The 19,379-nt window shown below is 41.0% G+C and overlaps 2 protein-coding genes across 2 annotated transcripts in view; one reads left to right on the top strand and one right to left on the bottom strand.

The window, feature by feature from the left end:
* Window positions 1-4,278, bottom strand: part of LOC123661773 (E3 ubiquitin-protein ligase AMFR-like) — a 74,364-nt gene extending 70,086 nt beyond the window's left edge. Inside the window, exon 1 of the mRNA XM_045596712.1 lies at window positions 3,801-4,278. Within this exon, the coding sequence (XP_045452668.1) occupies window positions 3,801-4,106 (306 nt within the window). The 5' untranslated portion in view covers window positions 4,107-4,278. The remainder of the gene's footprint in view (window positions 1-3,800) is intronic.
* A 495-nt stretch (window positions 4,279-4,773) lies between these two features.
* Window positions 4,774-18,367, top strand: LOC123661772 (protein VAC14 homolog). Its single transcript, XM_045596711.1, has 20 exons — window positions 4,774-4,967; window positions 5,040-5,190; window positions 6,256-6,486; window positions 6,899-7,116; window positions 7,374-7,494; window positions 9,184-9,322; window positions 10,290-10,483; window positions 10,729-10,864; window positions 11,162-11,267; window positions 12,593-12,764; window positions 13,035-13,153; window positions 14,838-14,917; window positions 15,566-15,725; window positions 15,857-15,937; window positions 16,069-16,149; window positions 16,281-16,361; window positions 16,493-16,573; window positions 16,705-16,785; window positions 16,917-16,997; window positions 17,420-18,367. Exons 1-20 carry the CDS (start codon window positions 4,867-4,869, stop codon window positions 17,547-17,549), a joined length of 2,544 nt encoding a protein of 847 aa, XP_045452667.1. The 5' UTR covers window positions 4,774-4,866; the 3' UTR covers window positions 17,550-18,367.
* Window positions 18,368-19,379: the final 1,012 nt, after the last annotated feature.

Raw genomic sequence — 19,379 nt, 5'->3', positions numbered from 1 at the left:
GAACTTTACCATACATAAATTTCAAACTTAAATATTCAGCAGTTTGGAAGATATGTACATCCTGCCGAGTGGAAAATAATCAATTTGAGGTAGCATACACTCTTAATAATAACGAAACTTACTTTGCAAAGAAACTCGGTAATTTATTTATTTGGTCAACCAACGGTTGTTAAGATTAATTCGACCACAGGCTAACGCAACAAACTTTGTGCCGCAGCTATAAATGTCTTTTATGTAATATATTATATTTACATTAATTAAAATATAATTTGTTCTGACTCACATTATTTATTTTTCTGTCAATTTGGGTAAATCCCTAATGATATCAAAACATCACCCGATATTTTGTTGAATAAGTTACGAGTACAGGGATCTTAGGGGCCGCCGATAAATTACGTTACACCTTCAGCTACATCTACGAAATGTGACATTGTGTGACAAGGGTAGGGATGGGTCCAAAATGTTTGTAACTCCACATTACAAAATATAATACATACAACATTGATAATGATTTTATTGAGAAAATAATTTAAAATAAAATAAAAATAATAACGAAACTGATATTTTTATTAACCGACTTCCAAAAAAGGAGGAGGTTCTCAATTCGACTGTATATATATATATTTTTTATGTATGTTACTTCAGACTTTTAACTGGGTGGACCGATTTCGACAATTTTTTTTAATCGAAAGGTGGTGTGTGTCATTTGATCCCATTTAAATTTATTTGAGATCTAACAACTACTTTTCGAGTTATATCTAATAATGCGGTTTTACTTGACGCTTTTTTCGTCGATCTACGTTGTATTATACCGCATAACTTTCTACTGGATGTACCGATTTTGATAATTCTTTTGTGTTGGAAAGTAGATATCCCTAGTTTGGTACCATGATAAGGAAACCAGGATCTAATGATGGGATCCCAGAGAAATCGAGGAAAACTCTCGAAAATCCGAATTGGTACAGCAGTCGTCGATTCAATATTTGCTGTGTATGTCATGTCATGTCGAACCCTGACATACGATTAAATTCTACTGAGGGCCGAATGGAATAGAATAAGGACTGACTAAAATTTCGGTTCCAGTAACGGTTTCAGTCAATTTCGGTCAAAAAATAATCTGGTTTAAGTCTTATAATTAATCAGCCTATTTTCGTCTCTAGTGTGCTTTCGTCTTTGCTGTGTTTGTGAAAGAATTTTGGTTTCGACCGAAAATATGATCAAAGTTAAAATTCCGACTTCAACTAACACTGAACAAGCAAAAGATAAGTAACAAAACTATATATAACTCAAAAAGTACAAATCAAGATATGGCTCAAATTTAAAAGGGTCCAATTGGCATACATCTGATTTCGAATAAGAGAAAAATCATGAATTTGTAATGGTATGATAATGCACAAAAAAAAAAAAAAAAAAAAAACGGTAAAATTGAGAGTCATTTCATTTCAGGGGCTGGTTAAAAAAAGCCACCTAACATAGTTTATATTGGGTGAATATATAAACTCATCAGTTTTGTTTTAATACATAACATTAACATTTTGTACAGAAAATTAACATTTTAAACACGCTCGATTACTCATAACATTTAGGTATATCAGTAAAGAGTTGTATTAAATTATTAGGTACATAACAATTTCACAATACTTTGAAATGGAAACTCGAATGTAACCAGGTTTTTCGTTATTAGGACTATAGTTCAAAAAACCATTTAAATGCGATTTCATTATCGTTAAATTAGGTAAAAAAACGATTGAAAGTAGAAGCATTTGCATACAGCAATTTTTTAGGAAACCCACTTCACCAATAATAAATTTGAATGAGTAATATTTAGCCCATGAGTGATTTAATTTAATTAGGTATGTATATTCATCATTCGCTTACATGAATAATATTTACAATAAACTGAACATAAAATTAAAAATACATAATTTTAAATCAAAAGATATTTCTAAAAGATTTCCTTGGACATATTTTTACGCTCAAAAAAAAAAAAAAAAAACATTTTGTTTAACTCACAAATAAATCAATTTTGAATGCAATGTTAAAAAAAATACAGTTAAACTTAAAAACCTCCTTTTTTTAAATTAAATAGTTTAATAGCAAAATAAATAGTTTTATAATTGAATATTATAATTTAAAAATAAGTACTTAAATTTAAAAATGAGAAATATGCAGTAAATATTCAAGATAACGAAAAACAAGTTTTTTTTTTTTTGCCAACATTATATAACAAGTAAATAAAACCAGTTTTTAATAGTCAATGCAAAGAAAATTTCTTGGCTTGTGTATGAGTAACAGACCTTACTAGTCCTACAATCAATATTAAGAAAATATAAATATTACAAAGAGGTGAGATTTGTGTTTTTGTGTTATTTAATGTTTGTTGAATTGAAAAAATTCTGTCAACAAGTGAATGTTAGATTGTCACGTTGACAAAACGGAACAGCCCAAATCATACAATCTACACGGCAAAGGCACAAACAAAAAGCCAGTCATTTTTATATTTCGCTTCATGTTTATTATTGTAATTTGACAATGTTTTAGTTTAATTGTCACAGAAACTAGTTAGTAGCTTTGTAAAATACGAAATTTATTATTATTATTCTCGGTAACTAATGGAAACTGAACACCTTAACATAACAAGGTTCATACAATTCATTGAAGTAAACAAGTAAAAAGGTACAAAAATGCATTAAAATTCAACAACCATATTGAGAGAGAAGAGTACATTTTAACAAAAACTAAGATATTATTTTCATTTAATATTTCATGAAACAATTTAATATGAGTAATTCAGCACAAATTTTTTATAGATTGGACATCTCTTTTACAAAGCATCAAATGTTTGTATACATAATGAGACAGAGATTTTAACTGCATGATTTTCCTTTTTTTTTACTTTTGTTAATTATTATTTTTTAACTGTTACTTAGTGTTATAATTATGTATAGTAATAAAAGTGATTACTTTATATTGTAACTATTTTGTTGCTTGATTTTAATCACTGTAATAATCTTTATATTACTTTTTTAAACACCTGCTTGTACTATTTTTTTTTATAGTTAACTTTATGTATATGTAACAAAATGTACACATTCCCATACAAACTGCAATAAAATGCATATTATTGATGTATCTCCTGCTAATGTCATATCAAAACAAATATTACACAATATTTGTTTATTCATAGACAATTTATTTTTTGTTTTTTGTTTATAGTAATACTGTTCTAAGTGCACATTTTTTATTTATTTATTTACTTTGCCAGAATATGGTATATAGGTGTCAATTTTAGAGGTTTAACTAATAAATTCATAAGTATCAAATATCAGTTAATTAACAATTTTGTGTTAATTAAAATAACAATTAAAAAAATAATAATTAAAATTCAATTAAAAAACATGAAAATAAAAATATTATAATAATATTATGATTTTCATTTTTCATTTATGTTTTGATTTTTCTTGTTGTTCCTAATAAACAGGCATAATTAAGTAACAAACTATAATTGAAAAATATATTATTTATTAACACTTAATAATGAAAGAAAACACTTTTTTATTGTAAACTCAATTATTAAGTTAGTAATGAACTAGCCTTAATAAGAAATTGTTAAGAGTTTAGTTTTTTTATGAATGTACACCAAGTTTCAATAAAAAGTTTTTCCTGTTATTTTTGTCATAATAGTTAAAGGCTATTCAAGCTCAGTCATACAACTTTTATTATCGTTTATTACTTTAGATAAACAGTTTTCAAGGAAACTAATTATTTAAGTGTGTAATTTGAACACTTTAAGGACTCACCCACATACACAATGGCTCCTGCATCATAAAGGTCATCACTTCTAGAAACTGATCGCTAATATTCTTCGTTCCGTTGATCGGAAGCTCCGCGGGTGCCGTAACCGCTGGTTGCACCATTTTTACCGCTTCGCCCTCCACGCTGTTCGAGGCCGTCTCCTGTATCTGCAGCGTCGTGTTCGCCTTCCAGTTCGGATCACTCGTCACATTCACAGCATAATACATAGCTACCGACAACAATAATACACTTCCCGCCGAGTAAACCTTGAGGTTCGGCAAGGGCAACCTATCTACGAGAGTCACAGGCATCTTGAAAGTTCTCAACTAGACAACTAACGCGTAAATATAACACCGGACCCCCGATCACTCCGCGAGTTTGAGAACATTGAACAGTTTACGAATACAAAATTATCAAAATAACATCGTCGAGATAACAACAACACGACATCATCAGACAGTAAAACGTCAGGCAAATACGGCCGCGCGTGATTGGTCGCTGCTTTATATTTAATTATTTATATTTTTATGCGTCAATTGTTATCGATTTTGAGAAAGGGCACTGTATCGATATTTGAAGAATTCTACTGGAATAGAGTTGATCAAATAATATTACATGATATTAATTTTCATTTGTATAGTTCACTAGAACGTAACAAATACATAGAATTACTGAAAAAATAAGCTTAGACAAAGTATTTAAAAGCAGTTTGTAACAAAATTATAACAACAATGAATAATCGTATTGAAGAATGTATTCGAAATGTTTAACATCGATTAAATACTCGATTAAAGAATGTCATGTTTAAACATTATTATTTTTTATTTTATATATATTAAAAATGTAATTTTCTTTATTTATTTTTGTTACTTTTCTAATTATTAATGAAACATTATATTCGTGTATTAGAAAATACAACCAGTTTTTGAACTGCAACAAAAAGAAATGACGTTAGACGTCACGCCATCTGTCATTTTATTGACATTTGTTGGAGGAGGAGCCGAAAATATTACTTACTTTTGAAAGAAAATAGTTCATAAATAAGCAATAAAATATATTAATATAATAAAAATGGCGGAAAGAGACTACGCGCCGCTAAGCGGGGCATGTGTCCGGGGACTGTGCGATAAATTATATGAAAAAAGAAAATTTGCTGGCGTTGAGATAGAAAAGTACAAATTTGACTTAAAAATTTCTTAAATTACTATGTTATATATATAACTAGCAGTTTGTTTTGTTTACAGGATGGTTAAAGATTTTAGTGACGCTAACAATACTAATCAAATAAAGCGTCTTATCCGCGTTCTTGGACAAGATCTGATGTCCTCTACTAACCCCAATGTAAAGAATGGAGCACTGATGGGTCTGTCATCAGTGGCAGTAGGTTTAGGAAAGGTACACAATATACACATATTTATTCCTTAACATTTTCCCTATCAAATGTTCATATAAACTTTAATTTAAAAAACATATCTGAGGGCTTAAAGTAATCTTTATTTACGGATTATTTGATAATTAATATTATTGAAAATAAATAATGAAAAAATAATACTTCTTGTATAAATACTCCACGAACAACATGTGCTTATGATTAGTGCTCTGCTTTTGTGTTGCATTATGGTCTAAAATATTTGTAAATAAACCTATTTGTAGTAAAAAGATTTCCAAATTATTGTTCAATTATATCAAAATTAACTTAACGTTAGAAAAATGAGATTTGTAAATTGTCTTTTTTAAAGTTTGTAAAATAAAAAAAAGACTTACTTTGGTATATGGCTCTACACATTTTTCACATTAGTGTATTTATCATATCTAAATGTGTTTTATTATTTAAAAATATATTTGTGTGTCCAGAGATAACCTTCTGTACCCTTGTAAAAGTTAATAGTTGCCAATAAAAATAATATATATATTTTTTAAACCTGTAAGATGAATGATTGTTGAATGAAATTAAGGGTAATTATAATTTTAATTACTGTATTTAGGAAAGTGTACAGAAGGCGTTAATTATTTTGTATTTTTTATTTTTATTTTTTTAATATTAAATTTTGTAAGTTTTATTTTTATTTTTTTAATATTATCTTAGCTTGTGATTTTACACAAATTGTTGTGTTTTGAAAGTTTTGGGATGTTTTTTACTGTTTACTTAACGTTATTAAATATATAAAATTGTAGTATTTGCGGTTTAACAAAAATTGATATTCTTCTAAATCACAATCTAGAAAAGGGAAAGTGAAAATAAGTTCTCTAAGCCTCTAGGGGAGGTACCTCACCCTTACAGAAGACCATAGCTTAATAATATTAAACTCATGAGTCACGTAGCAGCTATAGAGGATAGGGCGTTTGGGTGGACAAAGCACTCGCAATGCTCCTGGTGTCGTAGAGCACGGTATCTGCTCACCGTCAAGGGCACTGTCCGCCCGTCCGGCAGCGAAATGACGGCGGGTGACGTTGGCGCAGGGCTCGGCGACGTACACCAGCGAGCTCACGCACCCGATCGTGGCGTGCCTGGGCGAGAGCGAGGCGCGCGTGCGCTACGCGGCGGCCGAGGCGCTGTTCAACGTGCTGAAGATCGCGCGCGAGGCGGCGCTGGCGCAGTTCCCGCTCGTGTTCGACGCGCTGGCGCGCCTGGCCGCCGACCCCGAGCCGCAGGTGCGCCAGGGCGCCGAGCTGCTCGACCGCCTCGTCAAGGTGCGCTCGCCCTCGGGGCCACACTCGTGACGACTTAACTACCTCGTAGCCTACGTACTTCGTGATAGAATTTGATACGGTGCTAAGAGACTTTAATGAACACACAGGGTTGAATGACAAGTTTCTGAAGTTTCACGAAATCGAGAAGAGGTACTGAGTTAATAGGATTATAATGCAATTTTTTTACTGTTATTTTGAAAGTAAAAAATTAAGAACATTTATGCTTATAGTAATATCCTTCCCGAGCGGGGATCGAACCTGCAAACTAATTAATGACCGTCTCCGCCACGGCCATCATTTGTTACGCTCGTCAACGGGTGTTCATACCGTAACACAAAAGACAAATCGCACAGTAAGTGCTGTTGGCCCCTGACGCCGGAGCCGGCGCACGTGTGTAAGGGCGAGTGCGCAGGACATCGTGACGGAGAGCCCGGCGCTGGAGCTGGCGCGCGTGGTGCCGCTGGTGCGCGAGCGCATGTACACGCGCAGCGCGGCGGCGCGCCAGTTCGCCGTGGCGTGGGTGTCGGCGCTGGACGCGGCGCCGGCGCTGGGCCTGCGCAAACACCTGCCCGACCTGCTGGACGGGCTCTTCACCGTGCTCGACGACCCCAACCCGGAGATACGCCGCATGTACGTACGCGGCACTGCTTGCAGGCTGACACACAGACTCCTTACGACACGAGACAACCATCTCCTCTCACAATGTATGTTTGCTATAGGTAAATGCATATCAATCTACGACGCCTAACCTAACCTACTACGCTACGACATCAAAGTTACTTCCTTAGTTCTTCAAAACATTGGTCATAATTTTTCCAACAGGCGGTGGAATTTTCATTTTTTACAATTGGTCTGCGCACTTATTTCACTACATACCTTACCTCCAGGTGTGACGTGCAACTGAACGAGTTCCTCCGCAGCATAAAGAAGGATCCTTCAGAGGTAGACTTTCAAGCAATGATCAACATTCTCATCACGCATGCGCAGTCGACGGAGGAGCTATTGCAGGTAAGTCACTTGTCTACAAGAATAACAACATTTTACACCACAAAATAAATATATTTACTTGTTTATTTATACAATACGCTTTCGAGACATTTTAATGCTCATTCAGTTTACAATATGGAAAGATATTGAGGTAAGGTACATCAGGAAATATTTGCCCTAAATCTGGAGCAGCCCGACTGGGAAGGAACCTCAACCTTTCAGAAGATCACCAAATAATATTGCTTTCAAGTGGTCAAGTACCATTATGTCCTTGTTGATGATATGATACTCGTGGGTAAGGTAGTCAGAGCTCCTTGTCTTGTTGGGATGTCCTATAATGCAGGCTTCAATAGGCTTTACGATAACCGCTTATGGGTCATCCATAAATTACGTCACACGAATTTGATTATTTTTGGACCCCTCCTCCCCCGTCCTTGACACAGATGGTAACATTTATGAGATTGCCCTCCTACCTAGCGTGACGTCACATATTGCAATTTTCCACCTTTAAATTAAAACATCAGTTTCGACACAGATATATTTTGAACTGTGATGTCACAAAATATTGGACCTCTCCTCACCCCTTGTCACATAATGTTACACTTCGTCGACCCCTCCTCCCCGACTCCCTCATCAACATGCGACGTAATTTACGGATGGTCCCTTACCATCATACAGACCAAATGCTCGTTTGTGATCCAAGAACTTGAATATCGTTTTATAATTAAAACAACAATTTGACTTACAATCGTTTGGTTCACACAAGGAAGTTTAAATAATCTGTTGATATAATTAAACAATAAGTGTTATTTAATCAATTAGATTAACTTTGATGTGTGGCCAATGGTATTAATGTTTAATTAATGACTTTAAAATCTCTTTAAGAAGCTGTAATTAATATGTCGTGAAAAGAACAATTAACTTGGGTAAAAATTGGAAGTAAAATGTTTTTTAATTTATCTGAAAGAATTTAATATTGAATATAGTGGAAAAATATTGTTATAATTAAATGTGGTTTGATAATTAGATAAATAAATATTTCACATCCATCGGCCCCACATTGAGATGATATTCTGTGTTGGGCTTACATTCATTTCTACCTACACAGCAATCACATCATCATCACAGCAGCCTTTCGCAGTCCACTACTGGATAAAGGCCTCCACAAGTTCACGCCAAAAATAGCGTGAAGTCATGTATTTTGCCCATATTCATCACGCTGGGCAGACGGGTTAGCGACCGCAGGGCTGGCTTTGTCGCACCAAAGCAATGCTGTTCGTCTTCGGCGTGTGTATTTCAAAGCCAACAGTTGGATAGTTATCCCGCATCTGTCGCCTTTTTAAGTTCCAAGGTAGTAGTGGAACTGTGTTATCCCTTAGTCGCCTCCTACGACACCCACGAAAAGAGAGAGGGGGTGGCTATATTCTTTGATGCCGTAACCACACAGCAATACACTCACCCGACGTGAGACACACATTTGTATGGTATATGCAAAAATTTGGCTTAAGCAAGGATCAACCTAATTTCATCATTTCTGTCATCTGTAATAAAAAAAAATAACTAAGAACTATACTGCCATAGTAAATGTATAGTAGTGCTTAAAAGATACGAGTCTCTTATCTAAAATATTTACAGTAGGACGAAACAGAGTTTTGTAGTTGCGCAAAAGTGTTAGTCGTACTGTGGTCAGTAACGCGGCCGGGCGTGCAGTTGACAGCCATCACGTGGCTGAAGGAGTTCGCGGAGCTGAGCGGCGCCAGCGTGCTGCCGCACGCGTCCGGCGTGCTGCGCGCCGCGCTGCCGTGCCTCGCCTACACCGACGAGCCGCGCAAGAGTATCCTTTGGCCTCGCGCTCGCGCTCCGGGGGGGGTCGACCTCGCACACACCCACCTTCGTTGAGGAAGGGCACAGTGGGAGATATCCTTTGACCCCTCCCACACCCACCTTCGTTGAGGAAGGGCACAGTGGGAGATATCCTTTGACCCCTCCCACACCCACCTTCGTTGAGGAAGGGCACAGTGGTAGATATCCTTTGACCTCTCACACACCTACATTCATATTTTGATGAGTAAGTTGGCCAGAACTCCTGGGGAGGGTGCTTCTAGTGTCGCTAGCGTCTACAGGCTACGGTAACCACTAACCCGTGGACCGTACGCTTGTTTGCCAACTTACCCGTACAATAATTGTGTTTGCTCGCAAACGAAAAAAAACCGACTTCAATTACAACGACGATAATACAACGTAGATCGACGAAAAAATAGTCAAGTAACTACGCGTTATCAAAGATTACGCAAAAAGTAGTTATCAGATCTCGATAATAATTTATATGTGACCACATGATAAACATCAGCTTTCGATTAAATTAAAAATTATCAAAATCGGTACACCCAGTAAAAAGTTATTGCGGATTTTCGAGTTCCCATCATCAGATCCTGGTTTCCTTACCATGGTACCAAACTAGGGATATCCCCTTTGCGAAAAAAAAAGAATTATCAAAATCGCTACATCCAGTAGAAAGTTATGCGATATAATACAATGTAGGTCAACGAAAAAAGTGTCAAGTAAAAACGCATTATTAGATATAACTCGAAGTAGTTGTTAGATTTCAAATAAATTTAAATGGGACCAAATGACCCACACCACCTTTCGATTAAAAGAAAATTAGTCGAAATCGCTCCCCCTAGTCAAAAGTTCTGAAGTAACATACATTAAAAAAAAAATACATTCGAATTGAGAACCTCCTCCTTTTGTTGAAGTCGGTTAAAAAAATACACACACAAAGTACCGTCCGGTGAGTCCTTACGAGCAGCGGGCAGAGATCCGCGAGACGGCGGCCACGGTGAACCTCCAGCTCACGAAGCTGGTGTCGGAGGCGGGGGGCGGCGAGGGCCGCCTGCAGCTGGACGCCGCGGTGGACGTGCTCACGCAGCTGCTGCACCACAGCTCCGTGCACACCAAGGTGGCCGCGCTCGACTGGATCCTGCACCTCTACAACAAGCTGCCGGCCGAGGTGGGCACCGACCGCTGTGTACATTGTTTGTAGTGCCGAGACGCTGGTATGGCTATGACATATAACTGATAGGGTACATAACACCATCGCGCCGAGATAACGTTAATGAAGTAAATAAATTAAGAAGGTAAGTTAGTTTAGCATAAACCGTCCAATGTGCGCATATGTGCGCATATGTACTGGATCATTTTCATTAAACACGTGATCTCGTCCTGCTCGTCCTGAAGTGGCGTGTCCTGTCGCAGATGTACGTCCGCACGGAGCGCGTGTTCGTGAGCGTGGTGGGCTGCCTCACGGACGGCGCGGACGACGTGGTGCGGCGCGCGCTGGCCGTGCTGGCCGAGATCTGCTCGTGCGCGCCCGCCACCGCCGCCGCGACCGGTGACGGCACCACCGCCACCGCCACCGACACCACCGCCGCGACCGGCGACGACACCACCGCCACCGGCAGCGCCACCGGCGGCGCGGCTCCCGGCACCGACTCGTATGGTGAGACTAGATCGGATTCTGATGCAAACATTTTATAGCTCAGCTACCTACCGTGTCAACATAAATTGTGTTTTGGTATTGGAAAGATAAAATCGATTATTAAAAATTCAAATAAAAACGGATAAAACGGATTTCCGAAAAAATCTTGTATTTGTGCAATGTGAGCAATATATCACGGTACCCCCACAGGTGACCTGGAAAACAGTCCCTACTACCACAAGTTCCTGAACGCGCTGCTGCGCCTGCTGGCGGCTGACGAGAACCTGCTGGAGGACCGCGGGGCCTTCATTATCAGGTGCTTCTTATTACCATGTTTTTTATTTACCAAATTATTTTTATCCTTTGATGCTTTGTGTGTTAAATAAATCAAATCATGTAAAATATCAGTAAAATTAAAAATAAATTGAAAGCATTCGATGTTTGAAACTAAATTTTTAGGTTGATAGGGGGTAGATATGGATTCCCCTGACTGGCCCGCGACTACTATCATCTCGAAGCCGAACTACCACATATTTTCGGATAAGTTCCGGTTCGGTCACACGATCCTTTCTTATACCTTTTTATCTATACATTCGACCCGTGCCTCGCAACAAAACAAGAAGCAACGGTTCTACAGCGGCTCCGCATTCTACATTTGACCTCATCCATTGAGACCTTCTTGAGGTCTTCGAGTGGAACAGATGTAAGCTTGTCCAATTTAACTCCTCGAAGGCACAAGTTTGCGCGTTTACCACCTAAGTAAAAACCTTTATCACACCCCTAAACATCAATATAAGTATTGGGATCCTTGAGGTAAATATTACGAGCGAGGTTCAATTCCAGGGTCACTTGGAGAGCAGAAGCTGCGTTGGCACAACGGTTACAGCCATGGATTGTACCTGTTGCGCTGGCGGTTGCGGGTTCGATCCCCGCACATGACAAACATTTGTATTGGCCATACAGGTGTTTGCCGTGGTCTGGTTGTTTGTGCAGTCCTTGTGGGTCTCCCCACCGTGCCTCGGAGAGCACGTTAAGCCGTCGGTTCCGGTTGTTATCATATAACCCGATAGCGACCGTTACTCATAGTAGGGAATATATACGCCAACCCGCATTGGAGCAGCGTGGTGGATTAAGCTCTGATCTTTCTCCTACATGGAGAAAGAGGCCTATGTCCAGTAGTGGGATATTACAGGCTGAAGCGTATTGGAGAGCAAAGGCTAACTGGCTGGAAAAATGCATTGAATCAGAGAACAGGGTGTGCCTGGTACTTTACATCGAGACACCGGCTTCTGCGTTAAAAATAAAACTCTGATCTATCCCCATGTGTAGTATTGTTCGCATCTTTGGGCAGATGGTCCTGAATGCTAACTGACTATATCCAACGCAGGGCAGCTTGCATTGTTTGATACAAAACGTTACGGATGGCTTAGAACATTTATGTGTAAGGAAAGACGTTGGCTCACTTGTGTGTTTTTGGTGCTTATCTATAGTATAATGGGGACCGTTCTAAAGACGCATGGATAACAGTAGCCATTTAACATTAGACGGTTACAGTCCCATGTTAACCCTCCGTTTTGTAAAAAAAAGCAGCAGCTGTTAGTAAGATTCGAATGAGACAGTTATAATTGGGAACGGGCGCAGGCAGCTGGTGGTGCTGGTGGGCGCGGAGGCAGTGTACCGCGGCGTGGCGGGCGCGGCGCGCGCGCGCGAGCCGCGGCTGGCGGCGCGCCTGGCCGACGTGCTGGCCACGCTGCTGCTCACGGCGCCCGAGCTGCACGCGCTGCGCCTGCGCCTGCGCGCCTTCGACGACGAGGTCGGTCACTGCACACCGCACTACACACCGCACTACACACTGCACTACACACCGCACTACACACCGCACTACACTCCGCACTACACTCCGCACTACACACCGCACTACACACCGCACTACACACCGCACTACACACCGCACTACACACCGCACTACACACCGCACTACACACCGCACTACACACCGCACTACACACCGCACTACACACCGCACTACACACCGCACTACACACCGCACTACACGCGTACTCACCCCCCGCCTCGCCCGCAGGCCGCCGTGTCGCTGTTCCGCACGCTGTACCTGTGCTGGGCGCACAGCCCGGTGGCGCTGCTGGCGCTGTGCCTGCTCACACACAACTACGCGCACTGCGCCGCGCTCATCAGTACCTTGTATCCTTTGCGACCTTGTTAAACTTTCTCTTGTAAGCAAATGAGGCTCAGCAAAGTTGTTGCAAATTCAATAGAACTAGTATCCACGTTATTCTCTGTGACATAAGAATGATATTTCTTTTTGAATTATTCAAATCGGACCATTACTTACGAAGATATTAAGTAATAGTAGATTATTAATTAACCAAGAAGATAAAGCAGTGTCTTCTGTCGTGGGTGACGATTTAAATCGCGAGCGTAACGAAGGACTCGAGATTTACTCCCTAGCGTAGCGAGCGTGTTAAAAACTTAAATCACGAGCGAAGCGAGGCGTTAAGACGATTAAGACGAGTCCTGAGTGTAGCGAGGGATTTAAGTTCACCCAAGACTAAGACAGCTTTATCACCGAAGAAAATACTCTACTTTTCGTACCATTTGCGAAAAACGAACGCTACCCCTGGTACCATTGTCACACTTCGAAACCCCATGGTTATGGAGATATCCATGGTTAAAGTTTTGAGGTTAGGAGAAGAATTTCGCAGTTTTCACACATTATTTTCACATTTCACGCGCATTTTTTTCACATTTCACACGCTATTTTCATATTTCACACGTTATTTTCATGTTCTATTAGTTATTTTCAAAATAAAAACGATCTCGACTTCAAGATCAACAAACGATACAACTTACGTTACTCATGCTCCGTTCCATAGTTTTCACATGTTATTTTCACATTTCGAACTTGTTTTTAACATTTCGCACGTTAATTTAACGTTTTACACGGTTTTTTAACAAACGATACAACTAATGTTTAACGACTGAGAAATAGATATTTTAATAAAAAATGACAGGCCACTTATCGTTTCGCTCCAAAACAATGTAAGCATAAATTCATTGTTTTTGTTTAAATAACTGTAAAAGCAAAGGTCTAAGACCATACGTGAATTAGACACATATCGGACACTTAATTTGTTTCAAACACACAATTAACCAATGCAAACAAACACCTGCGCGCCTTACGGCTAACTGGCATAGACCGTCACAGTGACGTCACAGCCTTCCGCATCGGCCGGATAGTGAACTCCGCTAGTAATTTGATCATAACTTCGTCATTTTTTTGTCGTGGAACAAATTTTTTACATAGCATACAGACAGTATGTTAAGGATTTCTTAGCTCTATGAATCTGCATTCTCAACTAAAAGCGTTACGAATCCTCATTGAAAAAGATATTTGAAGCCGGCCGGTATTAAATATAAATCTAGATAGATATTTGTCTATTAAAACTATTTGTAGAATATAAATAATGTATTTATGTGTACTGTAAATGGCTAATATATTGTTGCTAGCTACGTTATTCATAGTACAATCTCTAAAGCGAATTCAGTAGTATTGCATTATCGATACCAGTAGAAATTGCAGGCCGAAGAATGTTTTTTTTTTTTTTTTAATATTACATGAATTGGCTCGAAAATAAATAACAGGTATTTAAAAAAAAAAGTTGAGTTAGAATGGTGTTTTCTCTGCAAATATCGTACGCAAAGCCGATACTTCATTCTCAAGATTATCGTTAACATAAGTAAGGAAAAGAATTGGACTGAAAACGTCTACCTTGCGGTATGCCTTGGATGGTCGAAATTTTTATAAACACGATTACAACTAATATACATAAGTGGGTAAATTTTATTCCTAAACGAATATTTTCAGCGGTGATCTCGAAATAACAGTCGATTTTCTAACGGAAGTAGACAAATTAGTACAATTAATTGAATCTCCGGTTTTCGCATGTGAGTATACTTTTTATTTATACACATATGATTCTAACGTAAAAAATTAAGAAGTGTCAAATTTAATTTGTACGATTTTATTTGTGTGTTTTGGAACGGTCGATTTTTGATATGGTACTAAAAAATGTTGAAGTTTCAAATTTACCCAAATAAAAATCATTTCAGGGGATCACAATTTGAGCAATTTCTTTGTCTCTTTCACATGATACTGATTCACATGATATGACTTTCACTTTCAGCACACAAGTCGTGTCTATCTTAGCAACTAGGTCGGTAAACAAGCGTATGACTTACCTGACTGTAAGCGATTATCGTAGCTTAATGACGCCTGCAACACCAGAAGCATCGTAAGCACATTGCCGACCCTATTCTTAGTCCCCCAGCTGTGATCTTCTGTAAGGTTGAGATACTTCCTCAGACGGGCTGCTCTGGATTTTGAGCAGGATCTTATCTATAAGGTCGAGGTATTTTGTGGTGGTCTAGCTGAACCGGGGATACCGTATTTTAAAAAGCATAGATATAGATAGAATAGTAAAGCTAAATTCGTCTCTAGATAAATAAGGAACACGTAATAAACTTAGCATGTAGTTGAGTATGCCGAGTTGCCGATATCAGCTATATAATCCGTCCGACGATACGTGTCCGCAGACCTACGGCTGGAGCTGCTGGGCGGGCCGGGCAGCGCGGAGCTGCGAGCGGCGCTCTTCGGCCTGCTGATGCTACTGCCGCAGAGCGAGGCCTTCCACATGCTGCGGCGCCGCCTGCACTGCGCGCCGCACGTGCCGGCGCCCGCGCAGCTGGCCGACGGGTGAGCGAGTGTGAGTGTGAGTGAGACAGAGCGAGGCCTTCCACATGCTGCGGCGCCGCCTGCACTGCGCGCCGCATGTGCCGGCGCCCGCGCAGCAGGCCGACGGGTGAGCGAGTGTGAGTGTGAGTGAGACAGAGCGAGGCCTTCCACATGCTGCGGCGCCGCCTGCACTGCGCGCCGCACGTGCCGGCGCCCGCGCAGCAGGCCGACGGGTGAGCGAGTGTGAGTGTGAGTGAGACAGAGCGAGGCCTTCCACATGCTGCGGCGCCGCCTGCACTGCGCGCCGCACGTGCCGGCGCCCGCGCAGCTGGCCGACGGGTGAGCGAGTGTGAGTGTGAGTGAGACAGAGCGAGGCCTTCCACATGCTGCGGCGCCGCCTGCACTGCGCGCCGCACGTGCCGGCGCCCGCGCAGCAGGCCGACGGGTGAGCGAGTGTGAGTGTGAGTGAGACAGAGCGAGGCCTTCCACATGCTGCGGCGCCGCCTGCACTGCGCGCCGCACGTGCCGGCGCCCGCGCAGCTGGCCGACGGGTGAGCGAGTGTGAGTGTGAGTGAGACAGAGCGAGGCCTTCCACATGCTGCGGCGCCGCCTGCACTGCGCGCCGCACGTGCCGGCGCCCGCGCAGCAGGCCGACGGGTGAGCGAGTGTGAGTGTGAGTGAGACAGAGCGAGGCCTTCCACATGCTGCGGCGCCGCCTGCACTGCGCGCCGCACGTGCCGGCGCCCGCGCAGCTGGCCGACGGGTGAGCGAGTGTGAGTGTGAGTGAGACAGAGCGAGGCCTTCCACATGCTGCGGCGCCGCCTGCACTGCGCGCCGCACGTGCCGGCGCCCGCGCAGCAGGCCGACGGGTGAGCGAGTGTGAGTGTGAGTGAGACAGAGCGAGGCCTTCCACATGCTGCGGCGCCGCCTGCACTGCGCGCCGCACGTGCCGGCGCCCGCGCAGCAGGCCGACGGGTGAGCGAGTGTGAGTGTGAGTGAGACAGAGCGAGGCCTTCCACATGCTGCGGCGCCGCCTGCACTGCGCGCCGCACGTGCCGGCGCCCGCGCAGCAGGCCGACGGGTGAGCGAGTGTGAGTGTGAGTGAGACAGAGCGAGGCCTTCCACATGCTGCGGCGCCGCCTGCACTGCGCGCCGCACGTGCCGGCGCCCGCGCAGCAGGCCGACGGGTGAGCGAGTGTGAGTGTGAGTGAGACAGAGCGAGGCCTTCCACATGCTGCGGCGCCGCCTGCACTGCGCGCCGCACGTGCCGGCGCCCGCGCAGCAGGCCGACGGGTGAGCGAGTGTGTGAGTGTGAGTGTGAGCGAGACAGAGCGTGATGTGACATTCAATGCAAGCACGTGGTCGATGTACTGTGTGGCTATGGTACTAAAGAATATAGCCACCCCTTCTCTTCCCGTGGGTGTCGTAAGAGGCGACTAAGGGATAACACAGTTCCGCTACCACCTTGGAACTTAAAAAGCCAACCGATGGCGGGATAACCATCCAAATGCTGGCTTTGAAATGCACAGGCCGTAGACGGGCAGCAGCGTCTTCGGTGCGACAAAGCCAGCCCTGCGGTCACCAACCCGCCTGCCCAGCGTGGTGACTATGGGCAAAACACATGAGTTCACGTTATTTTTGGCGTGAACTTGTGGAGGCCTATGTCCAGCAGTGGACTGTATAGGCTGTAATGATGACGCGGTCGATGTGCGCAGCGCGCGGCAGTGGGACATCGACTTCGCGGCGCTGCTGGCGGAGTTCCGGCGCGTGCAGGCGCTGCACCGCGAGCACCGCCTGCTGGAGCGCCGCCTCAGCCGCTCGCGCCTGTTCGACCCGCGCTCCTAGCAGCGCGGTCCGTCTTGTACATAGTCGTAACGTTATTATGTCGGTCGGTTTCTCATAAATCAGTTTTCGGTACATTAATTTGCGGTTGTGACTGTAACTAAACATATTAACCCCTTGACATTGAGTTGCATGAAATTGAACCAAAACTAGGGCCGAAACGAGTATGAAATGTGGTCGACGTTGTATGTGAAGCAGCTATTAAGCTAAAAATGCTGATAATTGAGGAGCAACTTAATTGTTTCCTTGTAAACACATCTTTAGTCTAACGTTAAGAACATGGCCGCTCTTCGAAATTGCAAATTATAAATAAAACAAAAATTAAAAATCAAAATATAAATTTATCCGCCAATTTTTTTTTTTTTTTTAATCAACGCAGTGTTTTATTTTGCAATGGCATTGTCCAAACATTTTGAATTAATAATACTAGCATATTTATTTTATTTATTTTATTAAATTGTTTATGTATGTCACTAATTAAAAATTAAGTACTATTTAAATAGTATATTTTTTTTAATATTCAAATCCATTCCCAAGATGGAGTTATGATTAAGAATTAACGTATAATTTATTTATAATTTAATTTATTTTTGTCATCAACTCCCAATTGTACTCAACTCGGAGTAATACTCAAGAGCACAAATCAAAGGCTTTTTTAATTTGAGCATTCGCATTAGGACAATTATGAAAAATAATTACTTTGAAATCCCTTTACAGTAAAATAGTGGATTTAGTCTTATCAAAAATGAATTGTTTGCACTAGTGTATTAAATACTTGTAAAGCCTAAACAAAATTACATTAAAAATATATTGTATGTACAGAAAAATAGATATAAGATTATAATTTTATATAATAAAAGATTACCACATTCCATTTTTGTTGTTTTTATTGAAAAATAATGATTCAGCATGTAACATTCACTGCTGGGCAGACCATTTGAAATGGTCCATTTCATCCATGTAGGTCGAAGGGATCGATGCTTATCCGCCACGCTATTCGTGCGGATTGAAGGATATATTCCCTACCATGAGTCACGATCAGAGTGCCTAGTGCGAGTTTTGTTTAATCCGTCTCGCAATAACGGGCGTAAATTTTAACTTTATTTTGTATGGGAAATTCGGCATTTCAACCTAGTTCTCGCGTTTGCCGCTAGATGGCTCTATCGATTCTATCGTATACTATTCTTTATCGTCTAGGCTGTACTGTTTAAATTCCCATGCAAAATAATCTTCACGTATAAACGCGTTTCTCTCATATTTCTGTGAATAAAACTCGCACTAGGCACTCGGGTATCTATTATAACAAACGGGACCGACAGCTTTACATGCTCTCCGAGGCTTGGTTGGTGGGGACAAGGAAAAATAAAAATAAGACATTCAAATCTATTGTCATTTATATATTTTAATATATAACTGTCCTTATGTAAACGATGGTATACTATAATTTACTAATTTTAGATAACAGTTAAGAGAGCACCATTACTTTCATTGTTGAACAAATTAATACATTCTTCATAATGCCCTTACAGCCTTCGTTTGAGTCATTTTTACATCAATTTCTACTTAATTGTAACTAGTTGACGAATGCAATATATTTTAAAACGAGTAAATTCTAACTCTTTCACTTAGTATCCTGGACAACTATTTAGAACCCCGCAATCGATAAGGTCCTACATTTATTATATACTATATGTATTTAACTATTGTACAAAAATTTAATTGTAGTAGTGTCCAGGGCGTCGTGCTTAATAATAAATACAGATGTTGTAAAGCCTTATTTTTCTGCATATAATAATATAAGATTGTCTGGAAGAGATTGCTATTATATAGATT

Source organism: Melitaea cinxia, chromosome 17 (genome assembly GCF_905220565.1).
Source record: "Melitaea cinxia chromosome 17, ilMelCinx1.1, whole genome shotgun sequence".
Classification (NCBI taxonomy): domain Eukaryota; kingdom Metazoa; phylum Arthropoda; class Insecta; order Lepidoptera; family Nymphalidae; genus Melitaea; species Melitaea cinxia.
This window is presented reverse-complemented; position numbering and strand designations above follow the sequence as displayed.